The 21,696-nt window shown below is 35.9% G+C and overlaps 1 protein-coding gene across 1 annotated transcript in view; it reads right to left on the bottom strand.

The window, feature by feature from the left end:
- The window catches only part of GABRA3 (gamma-aminobutyric acid type A receptor subunit alpha3), a 243,903-nt gene that overhangs the window by 118,554 nt on the left and 103,653 nt on the right, over nt 1-21,696 (bottom strand). Inside the window, exon 3 of the mRNA XM_072956507.1 lies at nt 4,982-5,103. Coding sequence (XP_072812608.1) covers nt 4,982-5,103 — 122 coding nt within the window. The remainder of the gene's footprint in view (nt 1-4,981; nt 5,104-21,696) is intronic.

Consider the following 21,696-nt stretch of genomic DNA (forward strand, 5'->3'; position numbering starts at 1 on the left):
GGCACTAGGAATCCTTTGAAGGTGATAGATATGTTCATTATCTTGACTGTGCTGATGATTTCATAGATCTATACATTTATCAAGACTCATCAAATTGTACACTTTAAATATGTACAGTTTATTGTGTCAATTAAATACTTCAATAAAGATTTAAAGATAAAAAAACTATCTAGTATGTTTTCCTTAATTTAGAACTACTTTATATCATGCTTTTTATTTTGTTCAATTGAAAAAGTTTTAAATTTTCCTTTTGAGATCATTGACTTAGCTTTATTTATAAATATATCATTTAGTTCCCAAGTACTTGGAGATTTTCCAGATACATCTGTTTTTGTTGTCTAATTTTATTTCTTTTGGCCAGAGAACCTATTTTGTATGTTGTGAATTCTTTTAATTTTTTTACAACACAGAATATGGTCTTGGTAAATGTACACACTTGAGACGAATGTGTATTCTGCTGCTATTTGTTGGCGTGTTCTATAAACGCCAATTAAATCAAGCTGGTTGACAGTGTGGTTCCTCTTTCTGCTACCTTTACTTATTTTCTGTCTATTTATTATATTTGTTATTGAGAGAGGAGTGTTAAAATTTATAACTATAACTATAGATCATCTCTTTCTCCTTTTAGTTTCCTGCCTTTGCTCCACGTCTATGGTTAGGTACATAAATACTTAGGATTGTAATGTACTCTTGATGAGTTGACCCCTTCATTAAAAAATGGACTTCTTTGTTTCCAATAATAGTTTTGCTCTTATATTTATTTTTTCTGATATTAAAATAGCTATTTCAACCTTCATTTGATGAGCATTAGCATGGTGCATCTTTTTCCATCCTTTTACTTTTAACCTATTTATGGCTTTATATTTAAAATGGGTTTCTCTCAGGGGGAAATTTCAGGGCTTTCTTTTTTATCCAATTTGACCATCTCTTCCTTTAAATAGATGTTTAAATTATTTATATTTAATGAGATGGTTGATATGGCTGCTATTGGTTTTCCATATGTTTCATCTATTCTTTGTTACTTTTTCTTTTTTTCTGCCTTCCTATTATTCTTACTATACATTTTTATAAGCTTTCTTGCTTTATTAGCTACAGATTTAAGTTCTATAGTACACATCCTTAATTTATTACAATCTACCTACAAGTAATTTTATAGAATATCAAGCACAGTATATTTCCATTTCATTTTCTGGTCTTTGTGCTATTGTTTTCATACATTTTCTATAAATATATATACAAATATAGAATATATATATATATATATATATATATATATATCAAGCCACATAATACAATGTTATTATTTTTGCTTTAAGTAGTCATTATTATTTAAATAGATTTAGAAAAAAACCTATTTTATATTTACCCACATATTTTCCATTTTGGTTGCTCTTCCTTCCTTTTTATAGATCCATATTTCTATCTGGAATCATTTTTCTTCTGCCTGACACATTTCCCTTAATATTCCTTGCAGTACAGATCTGCTAGCAATGAATTTTTAAGCTTCTATGTGTCTGAAAATGTTTTATTTTACCTATGCTTTTAAAATATATTGTCTCTGGTACAAAATTCTAGATTGACTTCTTTTTTTTTTTTAGTAATTTTAAGTTGTTGCTAACTATCTTCTTACTTGCTTGTTTCTGACAAGAAGACTGCTGTCTTTCTAAAATTTTCCCTTTGTTTGTAAATGTTCTGTTTCACTCTGCTTTTTAAGATTTTCTCTTTATCACCAGTTCTAAGCAATTTGATCATTTCCTTTGGAGTAATTTTCTTCATGTTTCTTGTTCGTTGAGCTTGGTGTGGGGGAATTATAATTTTCATCCAACTTAGGATATTTTTACTAATTTTTCTTCAAATACATTTTCTGCTCTCTCTTCAGATAATCCAGTTACACATATATTAGGTCATTTGAAGTTATCCCACAGTGCGCTGATGTCCTGTTCACTTTTTCAGTCTTTTTTCCCTCTGTGTACTGATCTGTTTTTTCAGTCTTTTTCCCATTGTGTTCTAGTTTAGCTATTTCACCATTGTTATCTTCAAGCTCATTAATCCTCTCCTTCTTCAGTGTCTAATCTGCTGTTAGTCCCATCTGGTATATATTTCACCTCAGATATTGTGTTTTTTTATGCCTAGAAATTCAATTTGGTGCTTTTCTTTAACTTACATGTCTCTACTCAACATACTCATGTATTTTCCTATACTTTTGAACATGTGGAATTTAAATATATCTGTTTTAATGTCCTTATCTACAAATTCTTTCATCTGGGTCATTTATGAATCTGTTTTTATTGATTGATTATTCTGCCTTTTTGGTTTGTATTTTGTTGCCTCTTTGCATGCTTGGTAGTTTTTTACTAGATACCAGCTATTGTAAATTTTACCTTGTCAGATACTAGGTATTTTTTGTACTGCTTGTAAATATTCTTAAACTTCGTTCTGAGATAATGTTAAGTTACTTGAAAACAGTTTGATGCTTTTGAAGCTTACTTTCAAGCTTTGTTAGGTGGGCCCAGAGGAGACTTTGGGGATGATGTTGTCACACCACTGAAGCCATATCCTTCTGAGTAGGCTACCTCAGTCCTTGTATGTTAGAAGTTTTTCCACTCTGGTTGATAGGAACACAAATTATTCCCAACCCTGTTATTCCATTCGCTATTGTCCAGTGGCCCTTTCCTCAACCTTGGGTTGTTTCCACACATGAATGAGTTAAGCAGTACTTACCTGAAAATTTGAGGGAAATCCTCTGCAGATTTCTGGATCTCTCTCTCTCTCTGCCCAACTCTGTCTTTTCCATTGCAGCTCTAGCTTCTACTCTGCACTACAAATTTTAGACCTCTTAGCCACCCCGAATTCAAAACTCTTACTCATCAACTGATGGAGTCTCCCAGGAAGTATGTGGATTCTCCCTCCCTTTACTGCAGCCTGAAATTTATCCAGGCAGTAAGCTGGTACAATAATAGGGATCAGCTTGTTTGCTTCCCTTATTTCAAGGATCACTGTCTTGTGCTGTCTTTGTTCAATTTCTGAAAACTACTATATACTATATTTGTTCATTTCTTAGTTGCTTTTTAAGACAATAAATCTCATTCCTGTTACTCCATGATAGCCAGAGCAAAGGGTCCACACATATTTTTTATGGGTACTTAAACTCTACATGTCTACAGCTAATTAATTTCAACCTTCTTCCCCTACCTTCTTTGTTACAACTCCAAAAGAAACATAATAAAACAAAATAATATTGTTCCTCCTCCAATGTCCCTAGTTTAGAAAATAGCACCACCCAGTCATCCAAGCCAGAAGCCTAGAAGTTATGCTTTCCTCCTCCCTTTTCCTCTAATCCCATAATTTTATCAGTCACCAAATTCTCTATATTCCCACAGTTATTAACTTCATCTTGGACAACTGCAATTGGTTTGTGACTGGTCTTTTCTTCCTCCAACACTGCCCTTCTCCATTATTTATACTGAAGCAAAAGCCATATAGCTTTCATCTAAAAGCAAACAACACCCACCAAAAAAAAAACATGCAAACATATCTTTAACTTTACTTAATAAGGGAGTTTACTATATTGGTGCAGTTATAGTAATTCCAACACTATTTTATACTGTAGAATTGAGCAAATTAGTAAACCAGTGAAGAATATTGTGTTGGACTGGAATTAGTGGTATCAGCATAAACTCATTACACATGTTCATATACATATGTGTCTATATTTACACAAACATTTGTATAGATATGTATATATGTGTATGTATATGAATATATACAGATGTATATATATATATATATATATATATATATATAATTTTCTACTTTCTCAATTCTGTCCATTGAAAGATTCTAGAAACAATGACACTCAGTAGCAATGAAAATACCTAACACACAGAAGTTGGATTTTAAATATAATTTCCCACCAAAAAAGATACCATTTCTTCTTGGAAAAAAAATGACTGATTCCAAGGCTGAATAAGGGAGAGTACAAGTTAAGGATGAAATATACTGTTATGCCATAAAGTCAAAAAGTTCTTCAAAAAAATAAGAACATATCAAAAGCCATCTTGAATAGGCTTGCACTAAGTAAATATGGGAAATTATGAGCAAAAATTCTAATAAAAATAGATAATAATCAATAATAACATTAATGGATTAAAATTCATTGAATAAAATAAGAATCCATCAGTTCATGCTAATAGTTACCTAACTAATTAAAGAGAAGGAAAGGGTTTTCTTAGAATAGAAAATAGAATAGAATAGAATAGAATAGAATAGAATAGAATAGAATAGAATAGAATAGAATAGAATAAATGTAAATGACTGGCAAAAGTGACTATGGACTACAGATTAGAAAATAGTGTTATGTCAGGTCACAATTTCTGAATTAATTTTATAAATTAATTTCTTTTTCTGAGGAAATACACGCTGAAGTATTTAAAGATAAAGCATTATGATATCTGCAATTAATTCTCAAATGGCTCAGGAAAAAATTAAATATACATACATTTGCACCTTACCTTTCAGTATAGCCAATGAAGTTTTATAATGCATTACTTCATTATGATCATATTGCTGGTCATACTGAACTAAGATCCAATCTAGCCAGCAGACTTCTATTATTTGAAATATCAGGCTGACATGTGCTCAGCATTTTTAGAACAAGGGCATGTTTCCCATCTGTTCCTGGGCCACACCTGACAGGTGTGGGATTGGTATCAATCCAGGGAAGGATTGGTATTTTATTACTAACGTTGGCTTGGCCAAACATTGTGAGATAATACACTATATGCATTTACCTAAGTGAAATTCAGAACCTTCTAAAACCAGACTAGAGATTGACCACTGAAATGAAGGATTCAAATTAATTTCCAGTGTTCAGAAGGAAGAAACTTTCACTAACCTCATTGGTCAATAGACTACTGAACACACCTCCTTAAGAATCTTTTTAGATGACAATAGTTAAGACGATCTTAAAATAGTAACTGACCTCCAAGCCCAGGTCTAAGCCGGTTGTCATAGCCATCCAGAAGACGATCCAGGATTCTGGTGAAGATAGTGATGTTGTCAGTGCTGTCGTCAGGAATATCTGGAGCATGCTTAGGAGAGAGTCTGAGACAGTGGAAGAAAAAGAGACAAAAAATAATAGTTCTTAATAGCAAATGATTACATGTCTAAACAATAATTCAAGAAAATATCAATCAATATACTGGTCCAATTAAATACCTTTGTATTAACCAAACCAGCAAGCACTTCCTGTTTGTCACAATGACTGCCTGTGACCAGACAGTGGTTAATCACTATACTTAAACTCTTATTTCAGCATTGGCATGAGGTTTATCAAATGTATGGTCCAGCCCCAACCCAGCAGTGGAGAAACACCAGTAGAAATCTTGGACAGGATGTCTATAGGTATAGGACCTGGCATAAAGTTGGTTTCTCAAATTTTGTTTCATGAACAAAAGGGCCTCAAAAGAAAAAAAAGAAAATCTTATTAAGAACTTAACCCTCTTGTAGCCTAGAGAAACATAGGTTCACAGAACAACAGAGGCATAAAAACCCTTAAATTGTATGTAATCTACCTACCTCTTACCCTGTGGAGACAGGACAACAAAGAAATAGCAGTCAATTAAATGTTAAAGCTACCAGGTCTCTTAAGAGATTCCCTAATCTCTCTTATTTCATACATGGGGAAATAAGTTCAGGGAAGACACCAAATTTGCCCATACTCATATTGCTAATAAGACAGAAATAGGAATATAATCCAAATTTTCTGATTTTCTAAAGCCCATCAGCTACCTCCTGTTTAGCTAGTGTGGATGCCTTCTGAAAGCCTTTCCAAGAAGTAGTCACTTTACTAATCACCTAATCAGGTCCAGGCTGTGACTAATGCTTTCACTTTGTGAGGAGGAACTTGGTGTAGTTTGACAGGAATGCAAATAAAGAATGGCCCTGGGTAGTTTATGAGGAAAAGGGATATAGCGAAGGAAATGGCTGTTGCTAAGGGTCAAGAAGCACAGTGCATAATCAAGTAATAAACTAGAAGTCAGGAATCTTACATCCTATTGCCAGCTGTATTCGTGATTTAGAGTAGACCATTAAGCAAGTTATGATACTGTATCTCTATAGGTGTCAGTTTTATCCATTCTTACTTTGGCCCCAGAAGGTTGCCATTATATATATATATATATATATATATATATATATATATATATATATATATATATATATATATATATAATATATAATAACTATTCCTAGCATCTAGTTAATCAGGGCAATAAAAAACATAGGGTATCAGTTGAGAAGGAATCTTGAGAGGTAGTCAATATGTCTTCCCACTAACAATTCTTCACGGTGACAAAGGTCTACAGGATAGTAGGAACATCTGAATTGAATAATTCTTACTCTAAACTGCCACTCCCTAGCTGGTAAACTTTGAAAAATCATTTTGAGCCCCAATTTCATTAAGTCATAAACCTAATTCAATTCACGTAATCATTCAATTATTTTTTAGTAAAAACAAAGCAAAAAAAATAAATAAAATAAAACAAGGTGAGTAATCTTCCCCCTGCTTACAGGTTTGCTGAGATAATCAAATGATAGAATAGATAAACATACAAGGAGAAAGGGAACTAGTCTTAAAGAGTCTGGAGACATGCATTTGACTTTATTAGTTGAGTGACCTTAGGCAAGTTATATAACACCTCTAGTGTTAGCTTTCTCAGCTTTAAAAATAAAATAACTTCACAGATATATTGTTTTAATATTAAACAATACATTAAAATTTCCAGACTTAAATAATGCTTAATATCTAGAAGTAATCAAAGTTTGGTTTTTTCTTTTTTATAATAGTAGTTTATACATTCAAATGCATTATTCAAATTTAAATGGTCACAACAAAATATTGGCACCTCCACCAGCCAAAGCCATAAAGAAAGCTTTGGCCAAGAGACACTGGACCCAGTGAAGAGTTGAGATGATTGGCTGGTTTAGTGAAAAGAGTACCAGAAGTGATAAAGATACCTCATTTGGAAGGGGGAAGAAAAAAGGGAACTGTAGTGCAGACCTAACAAACTGACATCAATATGCTGAAGAGATAAATACAGGCACCCTGTCAGGTCTTGGCTCACATTTGGCTCAATCATCAATATTCTGAGTCCACCTTACATGGGCTATGGGGAGAGAGGCTGAGGAAGCTCAATAGATTTTGCGAAAATATCTTTCTCATTTTCCCTTAACTCTCCCTGTGGAGAATCTTGACCCTGGTTAGCCTAATTTGATTTCTGGGAAATAGGTCTATGAATTGAATGAAAAGCCATTTCATGGATTACTGGAGGGGGATAAAAAGGAGAATCCTCACAGAGTCATAGATGAGCTATAAAGGGCTTCAGAGATTATCTACTCCAAGTGGATTCATAGATGGCAATTCTAAAACCCCTGAATGTAATTTTAACCACACTGAGTGTTAATGGAAAAGCTAAAATTTGGATCCATAATTCCAAAATACTAGACCAATATACTGTGCTGCCACTCTTACTAAAATAACAATGTCCATGACGGTGCATTTCCATCCCTTGCTGACTCTGTGTTGACATGTTAGCAGCATTCTTCACTAATAACTTTTAAACTTTTATGTCAAAAATCAATGCTAAATATCAATCCAAAATAATTTTCAATAGATTTCTGTATAATTTTGCACTTGATTACTGGTGAAGTTTTCTCCTGATATGTGTTAAATTATTGCATGGGGAGATGGAAGCTGGTTTAATCTAGAGCCCAAGTGAGAACTCTCTCTTCTTAAATAACTGAACCGCAACAAGCTGAAGATTCTGTAGTTTGTGCTCATCCAAAGTAGTTTGAGAAACAACACATAATCATTGTATGCCAGGATTATGGAGGACCTTAGAGATCATATAATTATTTCCCTTCATTTTAAAGATGGAGACTTAAAACACCAACAAGAGAAAGGAATTCTTCAAAGTCACATGGTTATTAACTTGATGAGATTGATGCAATAACCATGTTCATTTTGCCTTATATCTATCATTACTGGCTAGACTAAATATGATATTAGTAATCCATCATTTAAGCATGAAAATAATGTTACTAATAAACTGTACATTAGGCAAATTTAGTCATTTTTCTAGTCCTATAAAGAATAGTGGTAAATCCACAGAACTAGGGTCAAATGAACAGTTTTCGTCTTGATTCTGCCACTAACTAATCATGTGAACTATTTTCTTGCATGTAAAATAGGGATAATTCCCCAACTTATGAAGCTTTGGGGAGAAATAAGTAAATAAGGTAATAAACATAAAATTGCTTTGTAAATGGTAAAGCTCAATATACATTAAGAGTTGATCATTCCTTTTTCCCCAAACTCCTAAAAATGTAATGAGACACCTTCGAAAGAGATGCACTTTCATGCTATGGGAAAAGTTAAGCTCACTGAGCAATTAAATTCAGGATGTTGGCAGTAATAGTATTAGTTCAATCACATTGAGGAAGGATCCTGGTGTGTTTATGTCAGGGGGAAGCAGAAGAGGCTCAGATGTGGAGTTGCTGATGCAGTTCATAAAACAACCCAAAGAGAGGGGAAATTTACTTCATTACAAGGATGGCATTTTCCCTAATAATGTATATCTCTGGGAAAGAACAGATTTTTAAAAATAAATAATTATTGTGCAGAAGGTGATGTCAGCAAGATGGAGGGCTAGGAAGTCCCAAAGTCCCTTCCACATACACACAAAACTCCCAAGAACAATAAATAAACAAGTACAAACTGAAGAAAGCCAAGGGAAAGCTCTAAACAACAAAGAAGCAGTAGCAAAAAATTGAGGAGCTTAAAAATCAAGGATGGCCACATAGAAAAGTATAAGAAACATGTTACCTGTGTCATCACATCTCAGTTAAGACCTGCTCCACACCTAGAGGAATCACCCCTGATGAAGTTTATCACGCAGGTAGAAGGAGGGCAGAGAACCCCAGGAAGCCTCACTATTTTGGACATTTGTAGCTTTTGCTAAAGAGGTCTCACACGGTCTTTACTGATGCTGATCCCAGCTGATAGAAAAGCATGGAGTGGCCCCCTCTGGATCTCTGCTTCCCAGGCTGGAGCTGTCACTAAGGTGACACTTGCCCTCAGGGTACCTAGTTGCTGATGTGCCCCACTCTCAGGAATCAGGTACCATAGTACCTCACCCTATAAGAAGTTGGAGTTGCCACTGCTTTTCACCCACTCCTGACCCCAGGTCAAGGCTTCGCCCAACCATTATCAGGGAAGCCTCTTCTGCCCCAGCCTATCCCCTTGGGTTACAAGTCACACTTTGGCTGCCATTTTCTAGGCTTTGCTGCTGCTGCCCTAATTCCCACCCACAAGGTTCCAGGTCAAAGCTCCGATTTATCATTGCCAGAGGTGCTACCACTGACCTGAGCCCCACCTCTTGGGTCTCAAGCCACTCTTAGACCTCCATTATCAGGGCCCTGATGCTGCCATCCTGTGCCCCACCCACTGCATTCCAGGTCCCGGCTCTGGGTCTTCATTGCAAGGGATACTGCTGCTGCCCTGAGCCACACTCCCCTCGTTCCAGGTCAAGATTCTAAATTGTCATTGCTGAGATAGGCTCTCACTGTCCTAAATCCTGCCTGTCCTCTGGATTCCAGGTTGTGGCTCTGACCCATCATTGCTGAGACCAGGCTACCTCTACTTTGAGCTCCACCCTCCAGTCCCAGATCAAGGCTCTGAACCATCATTGCCAAGGGTGTTACCACTGACCTGAGTCCCCACTCAGGTTTCAGGTTGGGGCTCTGACCCATCATAGCTAGGACTAGGCAGCCACTGCCCTGAGCCCAATCAACTTGGTTCCAGTTCATACCTCTGACTGTCATTGTCAGCACTGTGCTGCCACTGCTCTATGCCCAAGTTCCTGGATCTCAACCAGAGTTATGTTACTGCTATCCTGGAACTTCCCTCTGTGGCCAGAATTGAAACTTTGACCTACCAACTCCAGACTATGCTACTACTGCATCCTAGACCCTGGGCCCAAGCCACCAGTGTACCTTGTCATCCCAGAGTCTGTTCCACTGCTGCATTCTGGCCCCTCCCTAACAGCCAGAGTCACAGTGGTGACTCCCTGAGACCCAAGAACTGATTCCATGGGATAGCTACGCATGCCCACACCCTAGACACCAGTACTATAGCTGCAGCAAGTGTGCCCCATGACCCAGGTGCTATGTTAATTCCATGTGCACCTGATCCTAGGACATTGGCTCCAACACTTCTCTGAGGACTCTATGTGTCAGCATGTCAGACCAGGCACTGAGAAGGATCTGTTCAGTTAGAACATCCTCCTATGAGCAAAAAAACAATGGGGATAGGGGAACAGGAAGACCTCAGAAGCCTTAGCCTCTGAAGATTCCAATAGCCTTACCTACCACTACCACCTGCAGGTCCTCTGCAGCCTTGGCCACAGAAGACCCCCATAGTCTGATCAATGGCAACCTCTGCCAATGGAGCAGCATGGTGACTACAGCACTGTGCCTTCCCCAAAACCAAGGATGCTGTATCCCACCCAGCTGGTGCCCCTTAAAGCCACCTCCAGGTGAAAGTCTTTTACTACTGTAGCTAGTCAGAAAAGAATGAAAGACGTGATTGCACTCTCAAATGCACAGACATCAATGCAAACCCATTAGAAACATGAAAAAGTAAGGAGATGTGATACCACCAAAGGAACAAAATAATACTCCAGTAACTGACCCCAAAGAAGTGGAGATCTGTGAGTTATCTGAAAAAGAATTCAAAATAATGATTTTAAGCAAGCTCAAGTGAACACAGATAGACAAATCAATGAATTCTGGAAAACAACACATGACCAAAATGAGAAAGAATTCAATAAAGAAACAAATTAAAAAAAAAGAAGTCCTGAAGATTAATAATACAATGAATAAAATGAAAAAAAATGCAACAGACAGCTTCAAAAGTAGGCTCAATCAGATCTCTTGATATTATCTAATGAGAGGAGAATAAAAAATTAGAACTAAAAAATGAAGAAAGCCTGTGTTAAATGTGGGACATGATTAAAAGAAACAATATTTGCATTATGGGAGTCCTAGAAAGAGAAGAGAGAGAGAAAGGGACAGAAATCTTTAGAAAGAAATAATGACTGAAAACTCTCCAAGTCTGGGGGGAGATATGGCCATCCAGGTAAAGAAAGCTCAAAGATCCCCAGACAGACTCAACTTTAAGAGATCTTCTCTGAAACACATTATAATCAAGCTCTCAAAAAATCAAAGACAAAGAGAGAACCTTGAAAGCAGAAAGAGAAAAAACAATCACCACATACAAAGGAATCCTGATAAGGCTCTCAGAAGATTTCCCAGCAGAAATCTTGCAGACCTGGAGAGACTGGGATGATATACTCAAAGTGCTAAAATAAAATACTGTCAACCAGGACCATTTTACCCAGCAAAGCTGTCATTCAGAAATGAAGGAGAGATAAAGACTTACATAGGCAAACAAAAGCTGAGGAAATTCATAACCACTAGACTTGTCCTACAAGACATGCTAAAGGGTGTTCTTCAAGCCAAAAGAAAAGATGCTAATTAGTACTGTGAAAACATATGAAAGTATAAAATTCACTGGTAAACAGGAAAGGATTTAGACTTATTACCACTGAATATGTTAGCTCTGGGCTTGTTGTACATGACCTTTATTATGTTAAGGGGCATAATAAAAAGAGCTGGCTCTTTGAAAAGATAGACAAAATTGGCAAGCTTTAGCCAGGTTAACTAAGAAAACAAAAGAGAAGACTCAAATAAATATAATCAGAAATAAAAGGGGAGACATTACAAATGATAGCACAGAATTACAAAGAATTATGAGACTATAATTATATGTTAACAAACTGGATAACTGGGAAGAAATGGATAATTTCCTGGAAACATATGATCTACCAAGAATGAATCATGAAGAAATAGAAAGTCTAAGCAAATCTATAATAAGTAAGGAGATTGACTCAGTAATCAGAAAACTCCCAAGAGAGAAGCCCAGATGGTTTCACTGGTGAATTCCTCCAGACATCTAAAGAAGAATTAACATCAATCCTTCTCAAACTGTTCCAAAAATTTCAAGAGGGAACACTTCCAAATTCATTTTATAAAGCCAACATTACCCTGATATCAAAGACAAATAAAGCACTATAAGAAAATAAAATTACAGACCAATATTCCTGATAAATACAGATGTAAAATTCTCAACAAAATACAAAACAGTAGACAAACACCAAGGTCCTACTGTATAGCACAGAGGACTGTATTCAATATCCTATAATAAATCACAGTGGAAAAGAATATGAGAAAGAATATGTATATATATATACACATATATATATAACTGAATCACTTTACTGTACACTAGAAACTGACACACATTGTAAATCAATTATACTTCAATAAAAATGAAATGCAGAAGAAGATCTGACTACTGCATGTTGTGAATGATTAAATAACAAGGTACTAGACCTTAGGGATATGATTTCATATGTGAACATAAGCAGATATATCCCAACTTAAAATGGATTGTATTCCAAAATTTGCAAAGCATTAAAGGTACATTCTTCTTCTGAAACAATGACATAAAAGTTAACTAGTCTTCCAAGCAAGGCTACACAAGTCTTTATTTCTCATAATTAATAGCTGAATGATTGTAACCATATTGCCAACACACGAGCACTATATCAGCAACATTTCTGGTTAGGTGGACTTTAATAGGCCAGTGTGAGAACCACTTACAGCACTGCCTATGTGAAGAAAAGAATTATGACACAAGAGGAGGGGAAACTACAGTACTAGGAATATTCCCTTCCCCACTATTATTTAATCTCTATATCACACCAATGGTGATGACCAAAGCAAGGAGCTGGTCACCAGCTCAAATCTCTCAATCAATTCTGGTGCGTGGTATCCCTAAAATGGAGAGTCCTGACAGTCATCAAATTAACCAAGAGATCATATTTAGCATCAGTATTACTGAGACAGCCTTGCCTCTTTTGTGATACAATAGGAAGTCATAGCATCACCTACCAAATATTCTTGATCCTGGTTTCAAATGTCCTGTGTTACAAATGTTACATTTCTACCTCAAAATGTAAAATGATATTTCTTATTCCTCCAGGTCCTATAGGAAAATACATTTGCCCCATTTTAGCACAGGCCAGGCAGTCATGTGACTGAGATACTAAGTATTCAGAGATTGATGGATTGCTGTACACAAGTAAATGTTCATGTACACAAAAGAAATGGGCATGTGCTTCATTCTTACTTAAAAATGACCAAACACATGAAAAGCAATACATTAGTAGCAATTAATGGCATGTACTCTAGAGCCAGACTGTCTGGGTTTTAGTCTTGGCTCTGCCACTTTCTAACTGTACGCTTTGGCAAGTTACTTGACCTCTCCATGACTCCATATTTTATCTGTGAAACAGGAATAATAGCAGCACTTAGCTAGCAGGTCTGTTATTAAGATTCTATAAATTAATATATGTAAAGCACTTAGAATAGTGCTTGGTACATAGAAAGAGTTATTTAAATATAAGCTTTAAAGTAACATGATGGAATATGAAAACTACAAATAATAATAAAGTCTTGAACCAAGTTTTAAAAAAATCTAATTAGAGGCCAAAAGAGAGTGTCCAGTTTTAAGCAATGCCTGGAAGATCATATCATTTGAGGAGAATAGTTGAAAGTAATGAGAATTACCTATAGACAAGAAAGCATGAAGTAGCTCTGAGAGCTGTTATGTGAAAAAAGAAGCAAGTGCTACAGGGGCCTAAAACTAGTAGGCATTACAGGAAGGTGAACTTCTGTTCAGTATAAGAGGCATTTTCCAACCCCTAGAGCTATATATCCCATAGTAGCAGTGCAGTTTACTGCTGGAAGGAGTCAAACTGGTAGGTTAGTCATCAAGCATAATACAAGAGGGATTCTTGATCAGGATAGGAGATTAGGGCTTACAAGTTTTCAGGTCTCATAACTGGTTCTGAAATTTTAAGATTTGGTGATTAATGTATTGACTCTGTATATACATGTAAGAGATTAGTCTTCTCATACTTATACTTCAAATCACAATCAGCCTGAGACATACCCATGCAACATGTGCCCCACCTGTTCACATTGTTTACTGAGTTAAAGTGAAATAAAAACTAAGTCCTTCATGTTTCTTTTAGTAACTTAGCATTTACATGTGTGGCCACAGGTGCCAGTTTATTCTGAGATTAAGAGAACTGAGAAACTATATTTCACAATGAAAACACTTACAAGGACTGACACCTTTGGTACAGTGGCACCAAGTCAGGCTATGGATGTGACAAGGAAACAACAGTCCAATCATTTCTTCTTAAATTCACAGTATCTGCTCTCACCACTGCCACCACCATAGAATCCTAATGCAGAAAAGGTGGTGATATGGTGTCATGCAAATGTAGGGTCTTGCACCCAGTGTCTTTCATTTCCCCTTTCAGATATATTATACACTGTCTTTCATCCTGTTCTCTTTGTTATAAGGTTAACCTATACAAACTATATCAGCAGGGCTCCCATGACCTCTGGTTTCAACTTGGCAGAAGATCAGAGGGAGGAAGAAGGGTAAAGTCTGAGTATATAATCCCTTGGCTCTCTCCCTGTGATATCGCCTCCACTAAAGATCTCTGCACCTCTTAAGAAAACTTGTTTTATATGACATATCTGCTGCTGACCTTAGGTTCTTGCTCTATTCCTTGGGGTGAACCTACTCTCAGACCATACCTGTACAATTAGTCCCTTTGTAAATCTGTCCTCCTCAAATAGTCTTAATCAAAATGCCCCATCTGTTTTTCTTGGGATCCTGACTGATACACACTTCCACTTTAAACAGATTGAAGTCAAACCTGGACAGAAGATCTATTTGGCATTTACTTGCTATGTAGTTCAACCTACTATGAAGTTGTTTACATTTGACCATTTTGACCCAGAAAAATTATACTTTCATAATGGTCCAACCTAACATTGTTCACACATATTTCTCATTTGTTAATGGTCAAAATACTGAACCAAGAAGCAGGAGTATAAGAAATGTCTTTATTATATGAAGCTGAAATTGTTCCCTATAGCTTTTCTTCAAGAATATGGGGCTAGGAATCAGAGACTGGTGTTCTAGACCTAGCTCTACTATTAATTTGCTGTAAGGTCTTATAAAAGTCAGTTTCCTTTTCTGGAACTCAATTTCTTCATGAACAAAATAAAGAATCAGATTAGATGCTCTCTGAGTTTTCCCATGTGTTCTATTCTAAAATTTCAGAATCCTGTATCCCTAACTAAACTTTAAGTTCTTTGAAAACAAGGACTCTGTTCCCAAGGTGTTGTTCAAAGATACCTTACATCAGAATCATCTGGGGCATTTGATAAAAATGCAGATTTTTAGGTACTATCTCCAGAGTTACTAAATCAAAATCTTCAGGTGTGGAGCCTGCTTCCTTGTTTACACATACCAAATGTGGACTACCATTGCATTTATAACATGATTTAAACAAAGTACTGGTCAATAAACCACTGTTGATTGTTGAAGCTGCTTGGTTAGCCAACCTAGGTGATTTAATTGAATAAACCACTAAAGGTGGATAAAATTATGCAGCAAATGGATTTTTTCAACACACAAAAACATCATTAAGAAGGTATGAAAACAAGCAAACAAAGGAAGCAGCTGTTAAGTATCAGAGTTACCAGCATATATCATATATTTTTAAATAGTATTGATTCATTATTTCTAGCAAATACAAATATGATGACAACCCTAATATTTACAGCCAGACTTTTCATCATCTTATCCCTCCAAAGCATGAATTACATTGCACTTGGAAGAAAGAAAACCCCTCTAAAGTTTTTTTAATACTCCTGTATTAAATACAAGCACTTGTCTCTGCTTTTTCAAGCAGTATGTCTTGGCCTCCTCTTTAGTATAATTATTAAAAGGCTTGGTTGTCTTGTTTTCTAAGCACCAACAGGACATAAACAAACTAAGGTAAACAGAAGAGGTGACAATTAACACTGAGGGTAGATACACAAATGAAAAAAGCATATATAGAATAAATAAAATGAATTTTTTTATGATGATCAGAAAGTCACCAAGAAGTGGAACTATTCTGTTCAAATTCTTGTTTAGGATTATTAGAAAAGATGCAATACAATTTTTAGAGAACTTTATTATCAGAATTAAAATTTAAAAGGCTTTAACATTTGAAGAGGTAAGATTCATTTATTTAGAACTTCCATTTTATTTAGAATATTATCGTTTCCAGTGAAATCAGATACATGATAAGTTAATAAAACAGAATTTGTCTTTTTTTTCCCACACTGGGATAAAGAACAAAAAGGTCCTCATGGGCCAAGCTTCTAAGAAGATATTAATCCAGTTCTGTAGCCCTCAGCTCCAGAGATTTTCTTGAAAATGCTAATAGAAGATGGAAAGACTCACAATATATTAAGATAATTAACCCTGCAAAAATAATTAGGAACAAGCCCTAATGCTTCCAAGAATATGGGACAATAGCCAAATGTAAAACAATGACAAAACACGACCAAACAATAAAATATCCTGTGTAATACTGAAATATTTATAGACTAAGGGGGTCATTTCTAGTAATGATATTCCCTGAATGAGGTTGAATTTTAAAGTCAAAAGAAGTTCAATATAGCAGAAGAACACAGAGTTTGGTAACAGAAGGACAAAGAAATAGGGCTGACAAGAGGCTGGGTCATAATGGGCCTTATAAAATTATGTTAAGGAGTTTGGACTTTCATCTAGGGATAATAGAAAGCCATTAAATAACTCTAAACAGGATAAATATAATGCAACATGCATTGCAGAAGAAACACTGGCTACAAATTGGAGGTTGGTCTGGATAGGAGCAAGACTTTAAGAAGTAAGACCAATTAGACACTCTTTCAGTAGTCCAAGTGGAAGACAGCATTGGATTAAAATAGGGTGATAGCAGGAAAGTTTGAAAAATGTAGATGAATCCAAAGGATGTGGGAGGAAGAAATGATAGACATTAGGGACTGACTGCAAAGTGAAGGGTAAAAAATGGGAAAAAATGATTCCAAGTTTCTGGCTTGAGCAATGGGGTGTGTAGTGATACCATTGACTGAAACAAGGAAAAAATGGATGAGGAATATGTTATGTTTGTTTGTTTTCTGTTTTTAGAATGGGAAAGGGAGATGGAGATAATGAGAGTACTTTGGACATGCTTAGTTTAATGAGTTTATGGAATAGCCAAGTGGACATGTCCAATAGTTGGATATAGAGGTCTGACACTCAATAGAGGTTAGGAATGGTGATTGAGATGAGAGTCATTGGCATATATATAAGGTAACAATGTCATGGGGATAAATGAAATCATTCAGAGTGTGAATGGTAAAAAGAACACCCAGAACAAAACAAAGAAGAACACCAATATCTGAGCAAAAAACAAAAGAAGAGATTACTAAAGAGATTACAAAATATCTTTATATTATAAAGGCCTCTGATATAGCTGTGTAATATTGTGGAAAATATTGTAGAAAGCACAGTCATAAAAGCATGAAGAAAACCAGGTTAAGTATTTACTGTTGGCACTATGTCCAGAACTCTTTTACTGGACAAGTGAAACCACCCCCCTAGTTACTTCAGAGTATAACCATTGGCTGAACAGAATCATCTCACTCTAAAATACACTTTCTTTTCAAGTGCACATGGAACATTTTCCAGGATCGATCATGTACTTGGGCACAAAAGAAACCTCAACAATTTTAAGAAGATAGAAATTATCTCAAGCATCTTTACTGACCACAATGCCATGAAACTGGAAATCAACAACAGAGAAACAAAGGAGAAAAAAAGGAAAGCATGGAGATTAAACAATATGTTATTGAAAAAACAATGGGTCAATGAGGAAATCAAAGCTGAAATTAAAAAATACCTTGAGACAAATGATAATGAAAGCACAACCACTCAAAACCTATGGGACACAGCAAAGGCAGTGCTAAGAGGGAAGTTTATAGCAATACAGGCCTTCCTCAAAAAAGAAGAACAATCTCAAATAAACAAGTTAACCCACCACCTGAATGAATTACAAAAAGAAGAACAAAAAGCCCCAAAAAGCAGCAGAAGGAAGGAAATAATAAAGATCAGAGAGGAATTAAATACAATAGAGATTAACAAGACCATAGAAAAAATCAACCAAACCAAAAGCTGGTTTTTTGAAAAAGTAAATAAAATCGACAAACCTCTGGCCAAACTCACAAAGAAGAAAAAAGAGAGAGCACAAATTAGCAAAATAAGAAAGGAAAATGGAGAAATTATAACAAACAAAATAGAAATACAGAATATCATACGAGAATATTATGAAAAACTATATGGAACCAAACTGGATAACCTAGAGGAGATGGACAAGTTTCTGGAAACATACTGTCCACCAAGACTGAATCAAGAAGAAACTGAACACTTGAACAATCCGATCACTAGAAAGGAAATAGAAATAGCAATTAAAAACCTCCCTACAAATAAAAGTCCAGGACCAGATGGCTTCACCGGGGAATTCTACCAAACATACAAAGAAGAACTCATACCAGTCCTTCTCAAACTCTTCCAGACGATTGAAAAGGAGGGAATACTCCCAAACTCATTCTATGAAGCCACCATCACCCTGATACCAAAACCAGGCAAAGACACTACAAAAAAAGAGAATTATAGGCCAATATCACTGATGAACATACACGTCAAAATCTTCACCAAAATTTTAGCAAACAGAATCCAACAACACATAAAAAAGTTTATACATCATGACCAAGTGGGGTTCATCCCAGGGACACAAGGCTGGTTCAACATACGCAAATCAATCAATGTAATACATCACATCAACAAGAGAAAGGACAAAAACCACATGATCATCTCAATCGATGCAGAAAAAGCATTTGATAAAATTCAACATCCATTTATGATAAAAACTCTCGCCAAAGTGGGTATAGAGGGAACTTATCTCAACATAATAAAAGCTATATATGACAAACCTACAGCCAGCATAGTACTCAACAGTGAAAAACTCAAAAGCTTCCCACTAAATTCTGGGACAATACAAGGATGCCCACTATCACCACTCCTATTCAACATAGTCCTGGAAGTCCTAGCCACAGCAGTCAGGCAAGAGAAAGAAATAAAAGGGATCCAAATTGGAAAAGAAGAGGTAAAAGTGTCATTATATGCTGACGACATGTTACTATATATAGAAAACCCTAAAAGGTCCACAAAAAAGCTACTAGAGCTGATCGAAGAATTCAGCAAGGTAGCAGGTTACAAAATTAATGTTCAAAAATCAGTTGCCTTTCTTTACACTAACGATAAATCAACAGAAAAAGAAAGTAAAGAAACAATCCCCTTTAAAATAGCACCCAAAGTAATAAAATATCTGGGAATAAATCTAACCAAGGAGGCGAAAGAATTATACACAGAAAACTATAAACCATTGATGAAGGAAGTTAAAGAAGACTTTAAAAAATGGAAAGATATTCCATGCTCTTGGATTGGAAGAACCAATATTGTTAAAATGGTCACACTGCCCAAGGCAATCTACAGATTTAATGCAATCCCTATCCAATTACCCAGGGCATATTTCACAGAACTAGAACAAATCATAATAAAATTTATATGGAACCATCAAAGACCTAGAATTGCCAAAGCATTACTGAAGAGAAAGAAAGAGGCTGGAGGAATAACTCTCCCAGACTTCACACAATACTACAGAGCTACAGTCATCAAGACAGCATGGTATTGGTACCAAAACAGACATAGACCAATGGAACAGAATAGAGAGCCCAGAAATGAACCCACAAACTTTTGGTCAACTCATCTTCAACAAAGGAGGCAAGAATATACAATGGAATAAAGACAGTCTCTTCAGCAAATGGTGTTGGGAAAACTGGACAGCAGCATGTAAAACAATGAAGCTAGAACACACCCTTACACCATATACAAAAATCAACTCAAAATGGATTAAAGACTTAAACATAAGACAAGATACAATAAACCTCCTAGAGGAAAACATAGGCAAAACATTATCTGACATACATTTCAAAAATTTTCTCCTAGAAGAAATAAAAGCAAGAATAAACAAATGGGACCTAATGAAACTTACAAGCTTCTGCACAGCAAAGGAAACCAGAAGTAAAACAAGAAGAAAACCTACGGAATGGGAGAAAATTTTTGAAAGTGAAATTGACAAAGGCTTGATCTCCAGAATATATAAGCAGCTCATATGACTGAATAAGAAAAAAATAAACAACCCAATCCAAAAATGGGCAAAAGACCTAAACAAGCAATTCTCCAAGGAAGACATACAAATGATCAAAAAGCACATGAAAAAATGCTCAATATCACTAATTATCAGAGAAATGCAAATCAAAACTACAATGAGGTATCACCTCACACCAGTCAGAATGGCCGTCATTCAAAAATCCAAAAATGACAAATGCTGGAGAGGCTGTGGAGAAAGGGGAACCCTCCTACACTGTTGGTGGGAATGCAGTTTGGTGCAGTCACTGTGGAAAACAGTGTGGAGATTCCTCAAAAGACTAGGAATAGACTTACCATATGACCCAGGAATCCCACTCCTGGGCTTGTATCCAGAAGGAAATCTACTTCCAAAAGACACCTGCACCCCAATGTTCATCGCAGCACTATTTACAATAGCCAAAACATGGAAACAGCCTAAATGTCCATCAACAGGTGACTGGATAAAGAAGTGGTGTTATATTTATACAATGGAATACTACTCAGCCATAAAAACCGACAACATAACGCCATTTGCAGCAACATGGATGCTCCTGGAGAATGTCATTCTAAGTGAAGTAAGCCAGAAAGAGAAAGAAAAATACCATATGAGATCGCTCATATGTGGAATCTAAAAAACAAAAACAAAAACAAACAAACAAACAAAAACAAAGCATAAATACAGGACAGAAATAGACTCATGGACAGAGAATACAGACTTGTGGTTACCATGGGGGTGGAGGGTGGGAAGGGATAGACTGGGATTTCAAAATTGTAGAATAGATAAACAAGATTACACTGTATAGCACAGGGAAATATACACAAAATGTTATGATAAATCACAGAGAAAAAAATGTGACAATGAGTGTGTATATGTCCACGAATGACTGAAAAATTGTGCTGAACACTGGAATTTGACACAACATTGTAAAATGATTATAAATCAATAAAAATGTTTAAAAAAATGCCTGGAAGGGTATGCCTTCCTCCAGTGTGCCCACAGGCAATGACTGAGATGAAGCTACAAAAGCTCAGGTCCTTTGCCTCAAGATCGGCCAAAACTGTAGTGCCATTCATGATCCATATCTCCCCATGGGGTCAAACGGAGGCTACACTTCAGATGAAATCACACATTTGGTTTACTTTTTCCCCTTCCCTATCTCACTTCCCTTATCTCTTACAAGTTTCTCTCAGAGCACTCACTCAATAAATTATTTGCTTAAGAGTCCTTGTCTCAGGCCCCACTTCTAGAGAACCTACTCTAAAAACCAGGGAATTGTGGTGTCTCTGAAGTCAAAGAAAGAACTATTCCTTAACAATACACAATTATATAATATGGTATTATATATTTATATAATTTCACAATA

This window comes from Vicugna pacos, chromosome X (genome assembly GCF_048564905.1).
Source record: "Vicugna pacos chromosome X, VicPac4, whole genome shotgun sequence".
In the NCBI taxonomy this organism is placed as follows: domain Eukaryota; kingdom Metazoa; phylum Chordata; class Mammalia; order Artiodactyla; family Camelidae; genus Vicugna; species Vicugna pacos.